Source organism: Corticium candelabrum, chromosome 4 (genome assembly GCF_963422355.1).
Source record: "Corticium candelabrum chromosome 4, ooCorCand1.1, whole genome shotgun sequence".
Classification (NCBI taxonomy): domain Eukaryota; kingdom Metazoa; phylum Porifera; class Homoscleromorpha; order Homosclerophorida; family Plakinidae; genus Corticium; species Corticium candelabrum.
This window is the reverse complement of record NC_085088.1, coordinates 3,185,162-3,208,187: the sequence shown is the minus strand read 5'-3', so window position 1 is coordinate 3,208,187 and position 23,026 is coordinate 3,185,162. Positions and strand designations below refer to the sequence as shown.

The 23,026-nt window shown below is 41.7% G+C and overlaps 2 protein-coding genes across 3 annotated transcripts; both read left to right on the top strand.

Moving 5' to 3' along the window:
- Positions 1-216: 216 nt before the first annotated feature.
- On the top strand, positions 217-2,923 carry LOC134179056 (uncharacterized). 2 transcript variants are annotated; one of them, XM_062645959.1, is made up of 3 exons: positions 217-994; positions 2,085-2,223; positions 2,276-2,415. In XM_062645959.1, the coding sequence occupies exons 1-3, from the start codon at positions 288-290 to the stop codon at positions 2,303-2,305; spliced, it is 876 nt and encodes a 291-aa protein (XP_062501943.1). In that variant the 5' UTR covers positions 217-287; the 3' UTR covers positions 2,306-2,415. The 2 variants fall into 2 exon arrangements, with proteins under 2 accessions (XP_062501943.1, XP_062501942.1); XM_062645958.1 differs by adding an exon at positions 2,679-2,923 and having other exon boundaries at positions 220-994; positions 2,085-2,616.
- A 9,477-nt stretch (positions 2,924-12,400) lies between these two features.
- On the top strand, positions 12,401-17,467 carry LOC134178952 (32 kDa beta-galactoside-binding lectin lec-3-like). Its single transcript, XM_062645864.1, has 6 exons — positions 12,401-12,432; positions 13,064-13,141; positions 15,153-15,560; positions 16,636-16,768; positions 16,838-16,947; positions 17,014-17,467. Exons 2-6 carry the CDS (start codon positions 13,064-13,066, stop codon positions 17,221-17,223), a joined length of 939 nt encoding a protein of 312 aa, XP_062501848.1. The 5' UTR covers positions 12,401-12,432; the 3' UTR covers positions 17,224-17,467.
- The last annotated feature ends 5,559 nt before the right edge of the window (positions 17,468-23,026 follow it).

The window sequence follows — 23,026 nt, the reverse complement described above, 5'->3', positions numbered from 1 at the left end:
CAGTCTGAAAACAGGTTTGTACTGTACGCTACCTCGTATCACGCAAATCAAAACCTAACACACCATGTTTTGGAAACCATAGTGTGAACACACCTACTTTAGTGCTAACCAAGAATATGACACCAAAATACTCTCAGGAGGTCTGCAACACGGTAGTTATCTATAATTAAGTTTGCTAACCAAGGTCGCTACCCCTAGTGTGAAAACGTTATAATCTACCACATTGGCGTAGACCAGCTGGTTGGCATCAAAGTAAGGACCAGCCCATCTTATTATCTATCTGACAAATGGATGCTTTCTTCGGTCAGGTGCGTTTGTTTCTGCGTAGACTTGACCAGTGGCTGACAACTGCTGATGAACCAGAGGCAATGGTGCAAGGGGATGCTGATGATCTTCTTCTCCTTGGTGAAACCATTCATCATCATCTTGTTGGAATGGTGGAAGGCGGAGAGAATGGACTGACTCCATTAGGCCGATATATTGGAAGCCTCGTAGAAGCGTTTTCCGCGATAACCAGTTCGTTTGGACACACAGTGGATATGCGAGCGTTCACAGCTGGTGCCATTGCAACAGGGAGCAGGGGTAGACCACGACTGGACATCGGGCAGGAACAGCTGATATTTCTAGTTGATCATGGCTTTTCTGTTTCATCGATAGCTGAGCTACTTGGAGTGTGCAGGAGTACTGTCAACAGGCGAATGCGTGAATGGGATCTATCGGTAGCTCGAAGGTACGCAGATATAAACGATGCCGAGCTGGACAGAACCGTGCTAGAGATCAAACGGGGATTTCCGGACGCTGGATACAGTATGATGGATGGACTGCTGCGATCAAGAGGTATTATCATCCAGCGACATAGGATACGCCTGTCGGTAGCTAGAGTTGACCCGATTGGAGTTGCTGAACGATGGGCTACTTCAATTCCTAGGAGAGTTTACCGTGTCAGTGGACCTAATGCGTTGTGGCATGTAGACGGAAACCACAAGCTGATACGGTACGTATGAAAGGTGCATTCACACGACGTTTCTAGCTAGGTTAACTCCAGACGCCATTTAACACTGCGCAGTGTTCACACAGCTCAGAAATGACCCACTAACTAATCTAGATACTAATTATGTATATCTTGTCATTGTTGTCCTGTCAATGTCTGCAAGGTTTGGAGGGTTTCGTCCTCTCACTAGGGACATGATCTTTACAAGCTACATCTGGTTGTACATTCTGCACAGCAACACTAGGAGAGTAGTAAAAAGAACCTCTCGTTGCCGACGCGCTTTTCTTCGCCTCCTCCTTTTCCACTGAAGACGCGCCCGTGTAGCTTTGAAGCGTTTGTAGCACATTCTAGAAAACGCGCCATTCTTCGCTATGCTAGAAGACGGAGTGACCTAGGTGTAGGCGGAGCGACCGAGTTCTAACCTAACTTGCAAGTGGGTCAGCGATAACCTAGGTTAGCTGAAGCCATTAATTAGGATAACTTTGTTAACCTACTACATGTTCCCTAGGGTAGTGTTTACTCAGCTTGCTTAAATAGGTTAGCCTAAGTCAGTGTGAAAGCACCCAAAGTCATTTTCGAAAGTCTTTTCTACTGAACAGAACAACACCTGTTTGCCTGTCTTTGTCCGTCTGTCTGTCTGTCTGTTCGTCCTTCTGTCTGTCTGTTCGTCCTTCTGTCTGTCTGTCTGTCTGTCTGTCTGTCTGTCTGTCTGTCTGTCTGTCTGTTTGTCTCTCTGTCTGTCTCTTGTCTCTCTACGTGTTGTTGTGATTGTCTGTTTGTTTTTATGCTATCTTTTGGTTTGTCCTTCACTCTCTTTGTATGCATATTTTTGGTTTTCCGAATCACTAGTAAAATGGTAGAAAACTAATACAATATGATTATGAATATAATATAAATATAATACCAGAAAATATAATACCAGAAAATATAATACCATAAAATATAATACCATATAATAAAATAGATGAATTATGAATCTTGCCTATGTACATCAATTTAATTAAGTATAATCAGAGATGCATGTGAGTTTCAATTCTACACTTAGTGAACTATTCTGTATTTATGTGTATATCTTGATGTTGGGTTTTTGCAGATGGCATTTTGTCATCCATGGTGGAGTAGACGGATATAGTCGAATACCCGTGTTTTGTAAATGCTCTACTAACAACCGTGCGACAACAGTGTTGGAGTCATTTCTAGAAGCTGTTCGACAGTTTGGGTTGCCATCAAGGGTAAGGTCAGACAAAGGAATGGAAAATGTAGAAATATCAAGGTTTATGTTAGAACACAGAGGACCAGGACGAGGCAGTATGATAACAGGACGGAGCGTGCATAACCAACGGATTGAGCGTTTCTGGAGAGACCTTTTCCAAGGATGTACCTTTCTTTTCTACTTTCTGTTCCGGAACTTAGAAGAGTGTTTTCTCCTTGATGTAACAAATGGCAAAGATTTATTTTGCTTACAGTACGTGTACCTGCCCAGAATAAACCACGCTATTAAACAATTTTGTGACGGCTACAAAAATCATCGACTTCGGACTGCTAGAAACAGTACACCTATTCAGCTATGGATAACAGGAATGCTGCAGGGGGCAGAACTTCGAAATATGGAAGACCTGGACATTGTTAGTGATGCTATTGTCCTTCCTAGTGATTACTAATTATGTGATTATTGTTTCTCTTTGAGGGTGCAATTGATGGTTATGGCATTGATGGCCATGGACCCATTCCATTGAATGGTCTAGATGATTGTGATGTTGTTCAAGTACCGCAGATAGAAGACGCCCTCTCTTCTTTGCAATTGCAGGATCTGGTCATGCTGATAGACCCAATGGCTGATTCTGACTGTCAGGGAGTAGATATTTATGTTAGAGCCCGTGAATTTGTCTATGCTGCAAATGCATAAATATATAGGTCATGTGTAACATGGAGTTGTCAGTCAGTGGATGGTCTGGTCATTTAATTTTCTACATTTCAATTTTTATGTTTTCATTTTTTAATTTTTATTTATTTTTATTTAATTCTGTAATGTTTTTAATTTTTAATTTTTATTTTTCAATATTTAATTTTTTATTTGCATTCTTATTTAAAATTTGGTATATCTTAAATATTAACTTTTAATTTTTAATTTTTTTATTCTCCTTTTATTATTTATAGAATGGTTTTTATCTGATGACGTTTGATTCTTGTGATCTTTAGATTTATTTTTAAAGTTTGATTTCTAGGCACTTATGTGCTCAAAACTAGAAACTTGAACGCGCAGTTCGCTTATGCTGTTTCTAGAAATGAAATGACTGAAGACACTAGACACAACGGGGGTTCCAGCGGGGCTTCCATTCGAACGCGTGTCTCAGGAGATCACATTTCCAACACACAAGCAGGTGTTTGTTTTTACTTTACTTTTCGTCACGTGCCAAACCACGCTGGCAGCTCTTGGCGGCGGACAACTCCGCTCACTCGTCGGACACGGAACTACTAGTCGTGTTTCTATCCAAGGTGCCGGTGCCTCCTTGTCACGCAGCTTGACTGCAGATGTGAACGTACGCTACGATAATGACAGCCCAGGGATCGCCGAGTGACACGGTAGAACTCGATCTACAAACATTGTCTAGCACTATTGACTCTCGTAGCTATACGTAGCATTGACATAGTAGTCTACTTAGTGACTAGTTGTAGCTGACTAGCTATGACCATGTTCTTTCAGTTGTAGCCGCACATTGTTCTACGTTAGCTACTAGTAGTTGAGTTAGTTAATTGAGTTGAGTTGAGCAAATAGAGTTCAGTTGAGTTGACTTCAAATTGAGTTCAGAAGGCGTTGTAGAAAACGATGGTCGTGCATGTCGGTTTACTTGGTGAGTCGTGCGACGTCATGCAAATGACGAAATGTGACCTGTTTTGACTACCACGCCCATCCTTCTATACGGTATGTACCGGTACCGTACCACATTTATGTAACTGTGCCCGTGAAAGCGCGCACTCTACTACATAATTGTATTAGGTTGACGGTTTCTATGTTTTAATTGTGTGTCGAATATTCCTAGACAACAAACGAGTCTGTACACTTCATCACCACAGTTGCCAACTCGGCGATCCGCTAGAGCGGAGCCTATCTAAATACATCTAAATTCGTAGCATTCCCCCTCTAGCCGGTTCGTCTACGGTAAGGGTAGCGTGTTGTGTACAATACACGTACCTACACAGCTGGGGACCGCGATATTCACTGGCAAAACGTTGTGTGTCAGAGCCAAGAGCAGCCAACTTGATTTGGCACGTGACGGAAAGTAAAGTAAAAACAAAATAAATCTAGAGATCACAAGAATCAAATATCAAGATGAAAAACCATTTTACAAAAATAAAATATAAAATTGAAAATTAAAAAATAAAACATAGAAATTGAAATGTAGAAATTAAATGGCCGGACCATCCACTGACCGTTGTCGCTGCTTAAGTTGTATTATAGAGTTAATTCATTAGAAATATAGCTAATTTGCCTACAATGTGGCATTTTGTTGCAATTTTGTTTCTCCATAGTAAATGTAAATTGAGAGTTCAGTTTATAAAAAACATCTGATATGCGGCATAATAACACCACGCGGATAGTTCACTTTTATTAGTCAATTACCAATTGCATGGAAGACGAAAATTATTGTACAGTATGTATAGCCTGGCCACATTCATCCACGCACATATTTCATTGCATTGAAAAGGAAAACTGATCAAAGATTGAGTGTGCTGTTTGAGTCTTCAAATAACTTTAAATTGTACCGATCAGTCAAATTTTCCTAACCTATAGAATATTAAAATTGCAAGCAACTAATTTTTAATTTAATATTTATTAATGCAAGCGTATAGTGAAAATATAATAGACAAACCCCACCCTGTTGGATACTGCATGTGGCTAGAAAGAGACTTAGTCTGTAATTAATGATTTACATGGAGAAAGCCAGGAGTCACTCTGTAATTAAGTTTCTCTTGTCTTCTTTCTTTCTTCATCTGTTAGTTGCAGACAACAAGTGTCGAATAAAAACTCTCTAATAAAGAAAAAATGACTCTTTTCAAAGACTTGATAATGATTAAATAACTGCAAACCCAAAATTACTAGAGGTGATAGAGGGCATTATGAAAAACCACCATCTATACGCACATAAGAAAAAGACGACGTAACATGTGTGCACGCTGACTATATACGCAAATCCGTGATGTTGTGTCAGAGATTATGTAAGTTTTAATTAATATGGAAGGAGGACTGTGGTAAAGTGGTCTACACGTGTAAGGGGATTTCCCCAGAGGCAATCATACGAAGTCCCTATATCTAAAAATTTTAGACGTGTTTAGGTATCGACAACCCAATCAATTGTAGAAATAGAGTGAGTTGCAGCGAGTGTTTAGCGCATACAAGATCTAAACGACATGTTGTAACTCTACCAAAGACTTTCGACACTGCATGCGTTGTCTAGATTTAGAAACGTACGTGGAAGCGTACGCACTTCAATTGGTTTTGTGGAGCTCAAAAATGCAGCCTTGATAAGAACACGAGTAAACAACCTTCAAAAACTAGATTCTCTGCAGCAGATAAAATATAATTCTGAATCTCCAGTCTCCAATACAGTAGCTGCACGAGGTACCTCATATCGATGCATGCAGTCTCATATTGCAATCTCATATTACAATCTCATATTACAGTCTCATATTACAGTCTCATCGCCTCATCTCATTGTCTCATCGCCTCATCTCATTGTCTCATCGCATGGTCTCATCGCATGGTCTCATCGCCTCATCTCATGATCTCATTGCCTTATCTCATTGTCTCATCGCATGATCTCATTGCCTCATCTCATTGTCTCATCGCCTCATCTCATTGTCTCATCGCATGATCTCATTGTCTCATCTCATGATCTCATCGCCTCATCTCATTGTCTCATCACCTCATCTCATTGTCTCATCGCCTCATCTCATGATCTCATCGCCTCATCTCATTGTCTCATCGCCTCATCTCATTGTCTAATTTTGACACAAATGGCACGCCATACGTCACCGCACATAATCACGTGACACAAAGTGCCTTCATTCTACAGCCAAACCATCTTCCTATGTGTGCTTTTCGCCGTCGATTGAAGTTGAGTTTGTGATGCGAAAGCAAGTTTTACTTTTGCCTAAGCAAATATCAAAGTCTACATGAAGCGAGCAAACGAAACCTACAATCATTGGACGTTATTTGGAAAACCGCCTTGTACGTTTTGGTTTGTAACCTTAGCATAATGATCAGCTATCAAGTTTACTCTGAGATGGCGCCAAACTTCCCAACTTGATGTGTGACCAGAAACGTTTAGCGCCGGAGGGCGGAGTCAGAGATACACTGACCAGTAAAGTGCTCCTCTAGAAGAATGCAATCAACTCCTAAGTTCAAAATTATTTATCAACTTAACAATACGCGAAAGGTATAGGAAAGCCATGTCTTCCATCCATACTAGTGACAAAGTTATCTACTCTTTATATGCGATATTTGGACAGATATAAAATTGTAATCCATCATCGTAACAATAAGTCTAAGTACCAACTGCTCTAGATAAAAATTAGTAGGTATACTGTACAATGTACAGTATATGTCAGTAATTATTAGAATACAACCTAGACATGAGATATATCTATTTACAGATCAGTATACATATATAGAACGCTTAAAGGAGCACAGTCCAGATTTATGCCCATGCTTTTGCCTTGAGTAGAAAGCTAGCCTCGCCCCAGACGCATTGTGCATTGCAGCCCCGGATGCGCCGCCATCACCACTACGTCTGGTCTAGTACCGCCTTACTGGGCGGGAGTAAGGATGTAAATCAAATTCCACAGCGCGTGTCATACCAATGTTATTAGCTAGGAACTGAGCTTTCGATTGGACTTTGACGTTGTTCTAGCCTTTGTACTTGTCAATATTGCGATTTTAGGCCGCTGTCAAGCGTTAAGCTGGATTTACAATATGCAAACGCTTGAGCGTCGCGTCGCGTGCGTCCTGTCAAGTTGTCTTGCGCGGGAGTGGCACGTACGCGTCACAAGCGTCGTACCATTCACAATACGATTTCAGCGCGCCGTAGACGTCGCTGTCTGAATTATTGAACTGACCACTCACGCTTCGGTTTTCTACTAGCACAACTTTGCCGGAACCCCCAACTTGCTCAAAATTAATTTTTACGCGTTCTCCCTTGCACGCAGGTCTTTGTACATCTTGCAGTTGATCATCCACAAGCAAGGATAGCTCCCTACACAATCTATAGACCGCTCAACGTCGACTACAGCGCCGAAATCAATAATCATTGCTCACGGATACCAAACGTGCATTTCTAGTTGGCTGTGATTGGTCGAGATCAAGGTGCTACTTCCGACGCGACGTGAACAGCTTCCGGTTTGACGCTCAAATAGAACTTGGTTCTATTTGGACGCGTCGCGTTGCGAGCGTCGCGTCCGTCGAACGTCGCGTCGCGTCGACCATTTACAATTTGAATTTGTACTACGCGACGTGACGCGACGCGACGCACGCGACGCGACGCTCAAGCGTTTGCATATTGTAAATCCAGCTTTAGTAAGAGATTGCAGCTACGTTAGAGAGCGTAGCGGGGAAATGGCAGATCAGAAATAGCACTTGCAGTGCATCATACGCCTTTGAACGCGTACACAGGTTCTCAGTTGAAGCCGCAATGCGTCTTATGCTTCTACTGCAATGCTTCTACTACTACGCCGACAAAGTACACTTGTAATGGACACTAATCATGTCCCCAGGGACATGATTAACGCTGACCGCAAGGGGCGGTACCATACCAGACGTAGTGGTGATGGCGGTGCATCCGGGGCTGCAATCCACACTGCGCCTGGGGCGAGGCTAGTAGAAAGCGCGTTTTGCGCGCAGGCTGCAGGTCACGCCTAGAATAAAATGGCTTCCTCGAGGGACGATTATTTCGTATCGTAACTACGTTGTGCACCTTGGTTGCAGCCTACCGAAGAGTAGAGTGTATGCATGCATGTGACGTCTGGGTGTAGAAATAAGTGCGCAAGAGAAAGACGTGGTCTACGAAGATGTGAACGCAAAGCTGCTGCTGTACGTTGCTTGTGTGCATTTTGTGATTGCGTGATTAAGTTTCAAGAATCGAAGAGCTGTGGTCAATATTGCGTCTATAGTCGACTTGCCAGTATCATTTCAGGGTTCACTTCTAGGCTGGTGACAGAGAATGTGCTGGAGAACAGGAAATGCTTCATCTAGAGAACGGTCTTCTACAGATGCAGAAGTAATGACAATAACAACACAACGTACACAACATGCAGCTACTAGTAACAATTGCATGCAGTCAGCATGCATTCAATGTGGTAACACATTTAGGATAAATGGTGGGACACCCTAAACTGCACTTGTCTTACTGCACTGCTTTCTACAAGATCAGCAGCTGCTGGTGGACTACATGAAGCAACAGTTCAACCAATGTTCTCAGAGTCCTGCTATCATATTATTGTCTGATAGTGACGTTACGTACTCTTTCTTTTTCATTTGCTTTCCTGATCTCATGTGTGTAGCCTTACTTATGTGATGGTAGTGTTTGCTTTCATTCACTCTCTTTACAATCCATTGCAGGGCCGGATCTAGAAGGGGGTTCAGGGAGTTGCAAACCCCACTTTTTCAGTAGACGTGGTTCAATAATTTCATATAATTTCATTAGAAAAGAGAAAATTAGTAATGCTATAAATAACTGCTAACGGTGAACCCCTCTTTCAAAAATTCCTGGATCCGGCGCTGCATTGGTGACAGGTTTTGTCATACTTGTGGTGAAATCTGTTCTTTGGATTTTTGCCTGTTCCAGAGACGGCTAGCTGCTTGTTATAATTCATGCTTGCTAAGCAATAGGCCTTGAATGCTGCATGTCTACAACACCTAGAGTTTTCATTATAGATTGACTGGAGATGTGAATTCACTCACCCAAATGATATTTTTTGGAGTAAATTTTAGAATAAAATTGTGGTAATTTTAAGAGTACTTGTTTGGCTGCAATGGTAAATTTAAACGTACTACACACGTGTATAAAAATAAATACAATACAAAATATTGTACATAATAGGTTGTGGACCTAGACCTCTTTATATGCAGCAGGACCTTTCTCAAAAACTTCGAATTCATTGAGGGTGAAGTGAGACCTGGACCAGTAGATGCTTTTTACTCTCTACTTTTGCCAGCCTTGTCTTGCCAATTACTCTCGTCTTGCGCCTCCATGCTTTCTTGCACCATGCTGGCTTCTTGCAGACGTTGTCGACATGACAAACGACGTTCACTTCCTGTCACGTACAGGACTTAATCTGAAGCTCGCACAAAACTAGGCGAATGTTAAAACAGATAAGGTTTATTTTGTAGCTCCTAAATGTTATATTCGAATCCTATCACTTCGGCAAAGTATAGAAAAGCCAAGGTCTTGTTGCTAGGGGTAGTCAAATTGCGAGCTGCAAACCGTTTGAATCTTTTCTTTTAGTGAGAATACGGGAAATGTACTGCTGTATCATAATCTACAAGCGCTGTTTTTCAAAAATTCTTTATTTTGATGAACTTGAAAAATGTATACATTATTTAAGATGGACTCCGAGGCTACACTGTGCGCAACATTTGGACTGTGCCTCTGTAAAACTATAAGAGTCGTGATTGCACGATTCATTTGTTTGCTTACCGTGCCGGTTTGTTTTGTCTGTTTGCCTTTTAATTAAGTGCACTTAGGGTTAGACGTCAATATTTGTTGTGCGGTTTAGGGTTCGTGGACTCTTCCCTCATTAGATGATGTGCAGGTGGTATTAGCCAGCGCTGCTTCAACTGTTCCTCAAAAGTATCTATTTGTACAGAGTGATGAAAGAACTGTTGGCACTACTGCAACCAAGTCAAGTGATAAAGGTGATATACAGTATGTACGCTGCATCTAACCATGGGTATCTCACATGTATTATACGTAGCGAAATTTACTCTCACTGGTAACAGGAATTGGTACAAGCTAAGAAACAATAAATTCTCTGACAAATTTTTGACAGTCAGAGAGAATGAACTTTTTGCCGTATGACCACATGATTAATTTTATTAATTTGATCAATTTGCATAATTAACTTAATCTTCAATTTTTAAATGACAGAAAGTTGATGGTTCTGCTTGTTCTTATAATGAGTTTTATGTCACACAAACCAATGATGAATGCTATACTTTTGAGTCTTACAAAACTTCAGGGAGCTACATTGGCGTCAACCAGTCAGGAAATATTGTACCACCGAACGAAGTAGACGGTTCTGAATCCAATTTCTACAACAGTGTGTAGCCGTAACAATCATCGCAGCTGCATGGTTAGGTGGCGAACTAGATGCAAGGCACATCAATTATAATATCTAGCTATACTTTGACGAGTGTTGGTGTGCGTGTGTGTGTACAGAGTAACATATGAAATTGACTTGCGTGTTTGAATGCTTTGTCATGTTCTAGATACTGATTTTACACACTAACTGCATGATTATCTTGTTTCCTTGTTGTGACAAATTACTAAGTTAATTATTTAAATTAACACAAGTTTTTCCGTATACATACACTAACCTCGCAAGCCAGGCTCTTCCGCGCAGTCGCTGAGCTAAACGCACGTAAATCATACGAGGAGGAGGAGCTTTTGCGGAATTGCTCCAGCTCGAGAGAAGAACCTGGTCGCTTTCGAGAACGTCATAGTGACGTAAGACTCCGGATCCGGTTTCATAGCTTGGATAAGGCTAATTCGATTAGCTAAGCACGTTTAGGCATAAAAGTTGAGTAACACGCGACATCGCTTCACGCACTTGCCTGTTTTGTGCGAAGTAAGTAGTTGACATCATCGTTGGCTTCTAGCACGTATCTAGACAGCTCAGCCATGTAATATTCTGCAGTGTCACGACTCCTTCTCAGCATTCAGTTTCGCCAACAGGGCCGCGCCGAATCTAGATCTGCAGCTCGGTAGTTTGAGAAATCAACTCATTGTACGCGGTTAGTATACATATGTAGCAATCAGAGTCTGTGCATTGAAACAGGTTGTACGTAGTACACAACATATGGCGTGCCATCGTTGAAAAACCTTTGCGCTGACATTTGCATTTGTATTTGACATTCACGTTTGCTTTCGCGTTTGCTTTCGCGTTTGCTGAAAGCGTCCTTCTGCTGCTGCCAGAAGAATGTTGCTGTCATTTGCTGAGCCTCTAAACTTCACCCTAGATCCTCTGAGAGACATGATGCATGCTCGTAGAAGGGCAAAGCTAAGACGGCAGCAAATCCAGGTGAGAGTTTGGCTGTACGCTTTGCTTTTCTTGTAAGATAGTAAGGAAGCTAATCTCTTCAGGCATGTTCTGGTAACCTTGCTACATCCACCTGTGCATGACAATAGGATAGGGCGTGAAAGAAGCTAGTTCCACTGCCTGTTTCCACACTAAAAACACATGCATGCAGTAAATTGTCGATCTTCCAATCAATCGGAATCTCATATTGTCGTGTCGGCGTGCAGACATGCACAATCACACATGCAGAGAAATATTTCCTTTAATTAATTAACTAATAAACTTAGAGCAAATGCGAAAAGCAAACTCAAAAGCAAACGCCGCTTTTAGCTAACGCGAAAGCAAATGTGAAAGCAAAAGCGAACGAAAGCAAACGCGAATGTCGAATGCGAATGCGAATGCAAATGTAAGCGCAAATGTTTTGGCGGCGATGGCACGCCATATGCATGTGTGTAGTCTAGTTACAGAATGCTTGATTGGCGTATGTGTGGTAGCCTTTATTAATTAATGTTGTGTGCACGAACGGCAGGCTTGCACAATATATTTAGCACCGATTTGCGCAATAGAGTGCAGAGAATTGACAGTCTGGTCGAGATTGTTCAATGGCATTCTTCGTATTTCATTTATGTATTAGTAAAGAAATTATACTCAGGGTTTTATACAAAAATTTCAGATTGGTAAGAAATTTTTAAAAATGGTACGGCAACGCCTAATCTTTGTATTGATATTAATTGGGTCTATTACCATGTCTTTCACTAGCAGACATCACAACTAAGACTCGGAATTGTCTGACGGAGGAAACTTAAAGCATCTCATAACAATAGCAATCGAATATCCCGATTTAAGTAGCCAATTTCGATAGCAACTGTTGATGTGTTTGCTACTATTAACATTAAAGCCAAGCCAGCTATAAATAAATAAAATTTAAACCGAAGTCACATGTATTCTACATATTCGATCCTATATTCGATGAAATATTAGTACTGTACAAGCGTATAGTCTAGAATAATTGTATATTTATTCAGGAACTAAAATAATACAACATCCGGGAATTTATAATAAATAGTCACGTGACGTCTTTAGTCCCGCACCCGGTTGGACCAGAGCAAGCGCCTACAGCACGAATTATTCGCGAACGCAGAAAGAACGTGAGTTACTTAAAACTTAAATGTGCGCACGCTACTAAATCCAGTACGCAGATCATGGTTAGGAAGTTCCTGCTAGTGTACGGTACAGTAACACTAGACTAGAGTACAATGCAAAAGTGTTGTAGGTGTGGCCCACGCATCCGCTCTATATAGTGACATGCTAGAGACAATACGTGCTCATGGATATTTCTTTGGTTTGTTTCAGTTGAATCGTGTCTGCAACGTACAGTAGAGGTGTTTTACAAATATAATGTAGAATGATATTTTGCGCATGTGCAGAATGAACAGTCTGCTCATACCCGTCTATAATCAGCTGTCTCCTTTCTATAGACCTCACCTGTAGCACGCGTAATTGCCTGTTGATTTTAACTGCTACTAAAATGAGAGAACTAGTGGCATTGGGTATCATGTTTTTGACACGAGATATCTATACTCACATAATTTACATTAATTACTAGTAGAGTTGATGTTGCACTAAATTGATATCAATGCATCTATCCACTTTAATATAAAATTTTATTATTGCGGCGTTCACATGTAGCTCTATAAAGTAGTAATTAACTAACTTAACACCGCTTTGCGTTTTGTAATATCTACATAATAATATTAACTAGTGTTTTACGTCGTGCAGATGAAGACTACTTTCCTTTCGTTTGCTATCATCACCATCATTACTCTCGTAACTACTGGACAAGAATCTTGTCATAACGTAAGGTGTTATTATGTGTGTGAACCCAACATCTATTAATAGAACATCTAGTTTGTGGGCGGTGGAATTAACCGGTGTAGCGAGCTGAGATTGTCACCGTGCCGAGATTGTTTGCGCTTGCGCAAAATAGAACTGACATTTTCAGCACGCAATACAAGCGTGCAGAAATTGCTTAGGTGCTGAAACTGCTGACTTGTGCGCATGCGTGCAACAAAGTTAGAGTTCTATTGAGAAATCTATTGTTCTTATTGATAGTTATATATTAATTAACTATTTTAATATGTTACAATAATGTAAAAGCACTGGGTTGAAGTAAATAATTCAGTTGTTAAGAATAATTATGTACTGCATAATATGTATATGCTATATACAATTATATATATATATATATATATATATATATATATATATATATATATATATATAATTTTATTATGAAATTTTTTATTTATCAATTACGTACAAGTTTATACAATTGGAAATATAATTAGACATAATAACTATACATGCACATTTGTACAAATAAAGCTCTCCTACCTTTGACATCCCAATGGTGAGTCTTGGCTTGGTTGTTGACGTTTCTAATTTCATTTTTTGCTAACCTTGGTGGAAAGCTTTGTGTCAGGAGATAAGTTACAAGATTCTGGCATCTCTTTCGGCAGAGACATGACAAAGTCTGGCTTCCTTGTAACTAGCTGCAATTGTATTTTGCTTCAGATCATCCATGGTCTTCACAAGTGAGTGTACACAGCTACTGTCTATCCAAGAAACAAAAAACCTTAATGTAAGGATACCTAACTGTGTGAACAATCTCAGCACGCCGGATGTAGACCTACGCGAGCAAATAGTTGCTCAGCATGCGCAGACTGTAAAATACAACCTCAGCACAGGTGACAACCTCAGCACGCTACACCGGTTCGGGCCATGGTCGGACTACCTTCCAAAAACCTTTCGTCGTTCGTCCATCAGCGTCTAGACTTCCGGTCTTAGCTAATTATAATTCTAGTACCTAATTCTATATATATTTACCACAGCCTATTGCGTATCACATATTCGAGGTCATCAAGTTGCTATTGCGCATGTTCAATTGCAATTGCAAATTTTAGTCAATGAGAACTGGTTAGCGTGCGCTAGTTGACTAATAAGTAACGCGCGTTACGTTACTTCATTGCCAGACTAATCTAGACTCGTACACCCAGTCCTCCTCCTCGCGCGCTCCACGTGTTTTGGCACGTGCTTTTTGTTCTACTTGCTAGGAGGACTGGTAACATATTATGTCATGTGACCATTTATTTCATTAGTTTAATTAGAAACCGATCCAATAAATTGTTGCCACCTGCACTGATAATATGGTGTCGAGTAATTCGTCTCACGAGAGTACTACGCTAAACGTCGCCAGCCAACACGAAAAACACAAAACTTTACGCTCTTTCCATGGACTGTTCAGAAATTAGAGTTACAAAGTAGATCGTTTTCATTGCGACGAGCGAAAACCTTGCTTCATGAACATTGTAGCTTCACTATCTAGCGGTAGCGAATGCACCTTGTACGCGCTCCTGTCGTCTATTGGCTACCATTCACTTCGTACTAAGCAGCTAGAGACATCTCTGTCAATTCTGGCTGAAGAAGACGTTATTGTCAGGATGTCCACAGCAGAGCTGTCAAACAACACTAATGAGCTTGCACCTTGCGTAACGACAACAATTGCTAATAACTGTCTAATTGTCTAAGTAATTGCTACTCAATTCATTGTAATAGGATCCTACGCGTGCCTTTATTTTTTCGTCTCGCGTTACAGTTTTGACCAATCAACGCACCGAAAACCTACCACGTGAAGAACTAGTTCTTCACGTGACATAATATGTTACCAGTCCTTCTCCTAGCAAGTGGAACAAAAAGCACGTGCAAAACACGTGGAGCGGGCGAGGAGGAGGACTGGGTACGAGTCTAAGAATAATCATGAAAGAAGACTCGACATTGTGTTTGTTCTACTGTCTAATATTGTTAAAAGGTCTGTCCAACATTGTCTCGTCTTCTCACCATTCGTCCAGGAAAAACTATCTACGTTTACGGTCACGTACCTCGCGACTCCTGCAACTTTGATATCAATCTCTACAAAAGTCCAGCAGGAGACAACAGCGATGTCGCTCTCCACATTGGCGTTCAATTTGATGCACAGGCCGTTATTTTAAACTCTAGGGAAAACGGATGTTGGCGAAGGGTGATAACAGCAGACACGTTTCCGTTTGAGAGTGGGAATAAATTTCTGCTCACCATCACAACGACAACTAGAACTTACGACATCAAAGTGAACGGAACGCTTTTACATTCTTTTGTCCACCGGTTGCCGCTACAATGTGTGAAACGCTTTGGTATCAATCACGCTTTATGCATTGGAAACCTAACTGCGGCTGTGGATGTAAGCTACAGTGTATTAGTGTTCTGTCCCTCTATCTGTCTGTCCGTCCGTCCGTCTGTCTGTCCGTCCGTCTGTCTGTCTGTCTGTCTGTCTGTCTACATGTCAGTCTGTATGTCTGTCTGTCTGTCTGTCTGTCTGTCTGTCTGTTCAATACATATATTTCATACATTGAAACTAGTACACTCACACTAAACTGTAAAACAAACTAACAAGCCCGCAGTCCTTACAGTCTGTCTGTCCGTTCGTTCATCTGTGTGTCTGTCCGTCCGTCCTTTCGTGTGTCTGTCAGTCAGTCTGTCTGTCTGTCTGTCTGTCTATCTGTCTGTCCAATACATATATTTGAAACATGAATGTAGCAACATACAATATGTAACTACGAGTCAAATTATACAGAATCACCTAGAGACTACAGATATCAACTACTGAACCACCTGAGAACTAAAAATTACATTTTCTAACTACTAAAGAACCCAAAGAGCGTCTAGTTATTACAACACTAATTATTGGAGATGAAAGCGGCTTGTTTTTGCGTGGACTCTGCAACCCAAGGATGACATCTTGCGTTGGATTACTCTAGCATTGCATTGCTGTAATTGAATGCTGAACCTTTTCCGCCAGTGATCCATAAATTGTGCCGAGTTGCGTAGACCATTTTTATCAAAAGATTGAGATCCGAGAGAACGTCTGTCTGTCTGTCTGTCCGTCTGTCTGTTTGTCTGTCTGTCTGTCTGTCTGTCTGTCTGTCTGTCTGTCTGTCTATCTGTCTGTCTGTTTGTCTTTTTTCTGTCTGTCTGTCTGTCTGCTTTTCTATATGAAGGAGAGAGACACCACACCGCGAAGAGAACAATAGTTGATGGTAAAGATATATAATGAGCAACGTTTTAGTAAAAACATTGTTCTGGCTCAACGTATGGCTCGTATGTTTAAAATTTTCCAGTGCTTTTCTATGTGTCTGTCTGTCTGTCTAATTAATTCTTTACCTCGCTCTCTTTCTTTTGTCAGTTTGCCATAAATTTTCCTAAATCTGACTCAACAAAACATGTACCTAACAGTTAAACAGATCAATTGCGTTCAGGTTTCGTGGACTTCCGACTCACTAGATGGTGTAATAATTATAATAGCGAGCGTGGTTGCACCTGATCCTAGAAAGAACTTAGTTGCACAACAAGGAATAAAGATCGTCACTGGTCCAAACATCAAAAAAAAAGGTAACACACACATATATCTACGCGATTCTATTCCTTGTTCAACAATCGTCCATTTCATTATACGTATAGCTCAATTCATACTGACAAGAGTCTCGAACTACGACTATTATGTATACAGTCTAAGAAACGTCAAGTACGACGACAAGTTTTTGACAATTAAAGACGATCATCTGTCTGTTGTAAGGCCGCAAGATAATTCAATTAATAAACGAATTTTTATGGTCTTCTTTGTTTTCTAATAACAGGATCTTGATAGTCCGGATGATAAGTTTAGAGTCGTTGAAACATTTCATAGCTACTACACGTTTCAATCTGTAAGTGATCCAGAAAACTACATCGGCGTCGGCTACGAAGGAGAGATCCTACAACCAAGCAAAGTAAAACGCTACCACTGTACGTCAAATTTTTACGACAATCGGGCTGTTCGACCTGTTCACGATTGCTCGCGTAAATAACCGGATACGTGCCAAACCTAGCGAGTAATGCGAAGTGCGCATGTTTGTGTGTGTGTGTGTGTGTGTGTGTGTGTGTGTGTGTGTGTGTGTGTGTGTGTGTGTGTGTGTGTGTGTGTGTGTGTGTGTGTGTGTGTGGTGTATTGAATGCCTGCGCATGGGCGTACATGTGTAGTCGCTTTGTGTCGATGTTGTGTGCACTAACTTTAGACTTGCTTGCACCGATGTGCACAATACAGTGCAGAGAATTGACAATCTAGTAGAGCGTGTTCGATGGCATCGTAACTTTCCGTGTATTTAATTAAGAAACTAGACTGTACATGTACGCCTACCTAGACATACAATTGACGATTAGCCACAAAACTCCGCTCAATACCTATACACCGCGCCTCTAGAGTCCCGTATCTAGTTTCGGATACCGTCTAGATTCGGACGCGTCCAACGCAATTGTCTAAGTATGAATTATAGGGTAACGTAGAGACGTCGGGTAACTATTTATGATCCGTTACAATAAATGGATTTGGCTCGTTCTAGCAACAACGAGACTCGGCTAAAGCTCTGCCACGCCCTACCTCTAGATCTGGACAAATACCTCTAGTTTTGGATGGCCTCTCGTGTAGAGTTACCAAAGCACAGACACACACCAAATCTATTTGTTGCAGTAGCCTATCATCTCATCTTCCAAGCAATCGTATGGACAGCGTTGTCGTGTTTCGTGCTTAGCCGTGGTAGTCGTCAGAGTAGAGTGCAGTCACGCCCTCCAGTTTTGGATGCCCGGGACACGCCAGATCGTCATTTTTCGAGCAAATTTAGACACTCTGTAAAGATTTTGAGCATAGACTCTCGACGTCTAGTGCTAAAATCAACTCTTAAGACATGTATCTGAGTATTTCTAGCCAATTTCACATCACTCTCTGTAGCGTAGAGATCGTACGGTGCCGTTTGAACATCTAGGGAACAAAATTTCTCTATATAGCAGTATCTTACTGGCTTGCTATACACCAGTAAAAACGGTTCGACTTGCACAATCAAGGTAAGGTATTCCCCTTTGCTATTGGATATTAGTTTCCTTTTCTCGTGAGATGGTAGAATTAATTTGTTCCACTTTTATACGGTATTTCTTATAAACAAGCGTTCCTGACTGTAGTATGATGTCACTTGTTGTTATTAACTAACCCACGGTCAGCTAGGACCACGTGTAACGCACACGTAGTCTTCCGTTGTGTTCTCTATCTAGTAGCGTTGTGCTCTGATTGTAATACGAGTCAGTAACGCCACATGGTGACAGGAGTATGGAGCCGCGATTCCCAGCCCCAGTTCCGTTTGACTTTGGCCACCCAGACGATTGGCCGAGATAGCACAAGAGGTTTACCGTTACCGGAATGCAACAGGATTGAAGGACAAGTCCGGCACCGTACAAGTCTCAACTCTCGTTTACTCTATGGGGGACAGAACTGAAGACATACTGACATCAATGTCGCTGTCGCAGGATGACACAGAGGATTACGACAATGTCATACAGAGATTTGAACAACACTTCCTAGATAAAAAAAAGGAAATGTAATTTATGAACGAGCTAGATTTAATCAGCGACGTCAGTACGAGGGGAAACAGCACCTTCATCACCGTCCTCTACAAACTTGCCGAGCCCTGTCAGTATGGTCAGTTACGTGACGAGATGATTCGCGACAGAATAGTCGTCGGCCTCAAAGACGCAACGCTTACGGAGAAGCTTCAACTTAAATCGGATCTCACGCTGAAGACGGCCATCACCAAAGCTCGGCAAAGCGAAGCATTCAAAAAACAACAACACGCGATACGCAGTCAATTCCAGGAAGTCACGGAAGACGTGTCATCGATACGTTTGAAGAAGTCGACAAAGAAGTAGGCGTCTTGGACGCAACAATTGAGACCGCCTGACATAAAGATGCTAGGAAAGCTGCAAACAATGACGGAAGTCTGTTGTAGATGTGGCCAAGCACCCACCCATAGCAAGAGCAAATGCCCAGCCCTGGAAGTAAAGTGCTTCAAGTACGGAAATACAAGACACTTTGGAGCAGCATGTCGAAGCAAGAGCGTGAGTACAGTCTGCAAGTTGGGTGAAGAAGAGATAGATACGGAAGAGGAAGATGTTCTATTCCTGGGCAGCTTAGAATCTCAGGGCAGCCAGCCTTGGATGCTTGATATCAAAGTTGATGGCATACCTACCAGGTTCAAAATAGGCACGGGAGCAGATGTGACTGTACTACCTTATGACTACTTCAAGCAGCACTTGGCCCGACCTCTGAAGGCAACAAAGAAGATTTACGACGCCCTACCCAGAGCCATTTGGAGACAGTTGGAGAATTCTCATGCGAGAAAAGAAAGGAGACAAGTCCGTTTAAGAGCCTTTGTATGTGGTGAAAAACCTAACGAATGCTTTCCTTGGAAGACCAGAAATTGAACATTTGGGTATTGTTGTGCGTGTAGAAGGGGTAATGGAAGAGATCAAAGACATTACCAAGGGTTACCCAAAGCTTTTCAATGGATTGGGATTGCTTTCGTCTCCTTATCAAATTCGTGTGAAGAAGGGTGCAAGACCATACGATTTATCTACGCCAAGAAGAATTGCCATTTTACTACTGCCAAAGGTGAGAGAAGTACTGTCTCGAATGGAGTCAATGGATGTCATAGAGCGTGTAACTGAACAAACGGATTGGTGTTCGGAATGGTTGTGGTGCCTAAAGCAAATGGAAAAGTTGGGATTTGCGTAGACCTAACTAAGTTGAATCAAAGTGTGAAAAGAGAACGGTACATTCTTCCTTCTGTGGGGGCACTCTGGCCCAACTGAAGAATGCCAACATTTTCACCAAACTTGATGCCAACTTGGGATTCTGGCAGATTTCTCTCACACAAAAAATCCCCAAGTTTGACGACTTTCATAACACCCTTTGGGCGCTACTGGTTCAAACGGCTGCCTTTCGCCATTTCGTCAGCGACTGAATATTTTCAGCAACGCGTATCGGAAATCTTGGAAGGTTTATCTTGTTATGTTTATCTGATGGATGACATTTTGATTTTTGGGAAATGTAAAGCGGAACACGACAACCGTCTTCACGCAGTATTGCAACGCTTGCAACAAGCTGGTATCACATTGAATAGAGAGAAATGTTTGTTTTCTCAGTCTTCAGTAAAGTTTGTAGGTCACCTTGTTGGCCAAGGAGAAGTAAAGCCGGATTCTGACAAAGTCAAGGTGATACAGAAGATGCCAGAACCCACTAATGTTGGTGATGTTCGACGATTCTTAGGCGTATATTCCTCAGTTAGCGGAGAAGACGAAACCATTACGTAACTTACTGGTACAAAAGAATCAGTGGGTATGGGGACCACCCCAAAGAACCGCATTTGAGAACATCAAAGAAGACCTTACTCAATCACTTGCCCTGGCATTGTATGACAGTGACAGGGAGACCGTACTGTCGGCTGATGCATTTTGTTTTGGACTAAGATCTGTACTGCGACCAAGCCAACTAGGAGGAGATTTGAAACCTGTTGCATATGCTTCTCTATCGCTATCGCCGACTAAATGCCGTTACTCCCAGGTCGAAAAAGAAGTCATTGCAATAACGTGGTTAGCAGAAAGGTTCAACAATTATCTTATTGGAAAAGAGTTTATTGTGGAGACAGATCATAAGCCCCTCATTCCATTACTCGGGCAGAAAGAACTGGATGAACTACCTCCGCGAATTTAACGCCTCAGAATGCGTCTTCTAAGATTCCAGTACACTATTATTTATGTACCGGGAAAAGACCTTATTCCTGCGGACGCTCTGTCTCGACAACCAGTTTTACCTCTACAAACAATAGACAAGCTATATGAGCGAATATATATTAATTGTTATACAGTCGTTTCCTGCGTTCAAATCTAAAATAAAGCAAATCGAAAAGGAACAAACTGTAGACGACCTGTGCAACAAAGTTCGACAATATTTAGTCTGCGGATGGCTAACACCGCGGGTTCTAAAAGGAGAGCTGAAGCACTTTTGGCAACTGCTCCACGACCTTTGTGTCCACCACAATTTGCTTTTGAGAGGCTTAAGGATAGTCATTCCATCGTCTCTGAAGGATAAGATTTTCCGCTCTCTACAAAGCAGTCATCAGGGTATTCTGAAGAGCAGAGAGCGGTCTAGACAATCAGTTTGGTGGCCTCGTCTTAGTACACAAATAGAGAAATGATTGCGGGTTGTCGTATTTGTGCAAGAACTCACATCAGTTTGGTGGCCTCGTCTTAGTACACAAATAGAGAAACAGTTGCGAATTGTCCTATTTGTGCAAGAACTCACATGCAGAACCACTTCTTCCAACTAGTCTTCCAGACCTACTATGGCAAAGGGTAGCAACCAACCTTTATGTACGGAAGGAGCACACATATATCCTAGTGGTGGATTACTACTCAAGATACATTGAGACTGCTTTACTCAGAGATACAACTTCTCAAGGAGTCCTTCAACAGCTTAAATCAATATTTGCACGTCATGGAATACCTGAACAAGTCATGTCAGATAGTGGCCCGCAATTTTCTTTTGAGGCATTTATCAATTTTGCCAAGACCTATGACTTCACACATGTCACGTCTAGCCCTCACTTGCCACAAAGTAATGGGGAAGCGGAACGAGCTGTTAAAACTATGATGGATCTTTTGGAGAAGGCGAATGATTCGTACTTGGCTATGATGGCTTACAGAACAAATTCTTTCAGAAATGGTTATAGCCCAGCAGAACTGCTCATGAACAGACGAATACGTTCAAATATACTAATTATCAGGGACATACTAAAACCATGTGTCCCGGATCTAACCATCGTGAAGAAAGTGGAAAAACAAGGAAAGAACAGGATGAACAAAAGATCATCATCGTCGCCAGAGATCTACTATGTCTTGATGCAAGTGCACAAGTATGGGTGCCTGACCAGATGATGTATGACAAAGTAATTGCACAGCCTGAGTCACGATCATACATGATCGAGACGCCTACAAATACCATCAGAAGGAACAGACGAAACTTGAATCATATTCCAGATGCGGAGGCTAGAGAAAAGCCACAAGAAGAGCAACATATACCACCTCAACAAGAAGAGCAGCCAGTACCATCTCAACAAGTCAGCCCATTAAGGGAACATTTTGAAGAATCTCCTGGTGGCTTGAATAAAGAGAGTTGTGTTGTGTTCGGGACGTATTAGTAAGCAGCCCATTAGATTGGACTTATAGGAACTTGGAAAGAGAGATGTAGTATGATGTCACTTGTTGTTATTAACTAACTTACGGTCAGCTAGGACCACGTTTAGCGTACACGTATTCTTGCGTTGTGTTCTCTATCTAGTAGTGTTGTGCTCTAAATATGGTACGAGTCAGTAACGCCACACTGACCTCTCTTTTGCTTTAGTAACAAACATTTGGCTGGTCTAGATTCATACTGTAGACACATATCTACCCTCGTACCCAGCCCTCTTGCGCGCCCTAGCCTCGGATTTTCAGACCAATGAAGCGCCAATTACAACATCAGCCGCAAGTTACCCTAGCCTCGAACTTCCAGACCAGAGCGCGCGCGAAGCGCGAGAACTCTAGTCTGGACCAAGTCGGTACTAAATGATTTTGGAAATAGCCTTCTAAGCCAATCAGCTCCTTATAGCCGGAATGTTGATTGTAAATTCTGATTGGCTTAGCAATAATTGGCTAGGCTAGCGCTGATTGCGCGCGTGTGAAACCCGCGTGAGCGGCTAAGTGCACGCCAGAGCCGTGATGAAGACTCTGGTGCACGCACACATCTTA

Coding starts and splice junctions, on each gene's coding strand:
- LOC134179056 (XM_062645958.1), top strand. CDS start 288: ATGGATGCTTTCTTCGGTCAGGTGCGTTTGTTTCTGCGTAGACTTGAC. Junction 995..2,084: donor GGAAACCACAAGCTGATACG/GTACGTATGAAA, acceptor GGGTTTTTGCAG/ATGGCATTTTGTCATCCATG. Junction 2,617..2,678: donor ATATGGAAGACCTGGACATT/GTTAGTGATGCT, acceptor TTTCTCTTTGAG/GGTGCAATTGATGGTTATGG.
- LOC134178952 (XM_062645864.1), top strand. CDS start 13,064: ATGAAGACTACTTTCCTTTCGTTTGCTATCATCACCATCATTACTCTC. Junction 13,142..15,152: donor GACAAGAATCTTGTCATAAC/GTAAGGTGTTAT, acceptor TATTGTTAAAAG/GTCTGTCCAACATTGTCTCG. Junction 16,769..16,837: donor TCCAAACATCAAAAAAAAAG/GTAACACACACA, acceptor TTATACGTATAG/CTCAATTCATACTGACAAGA.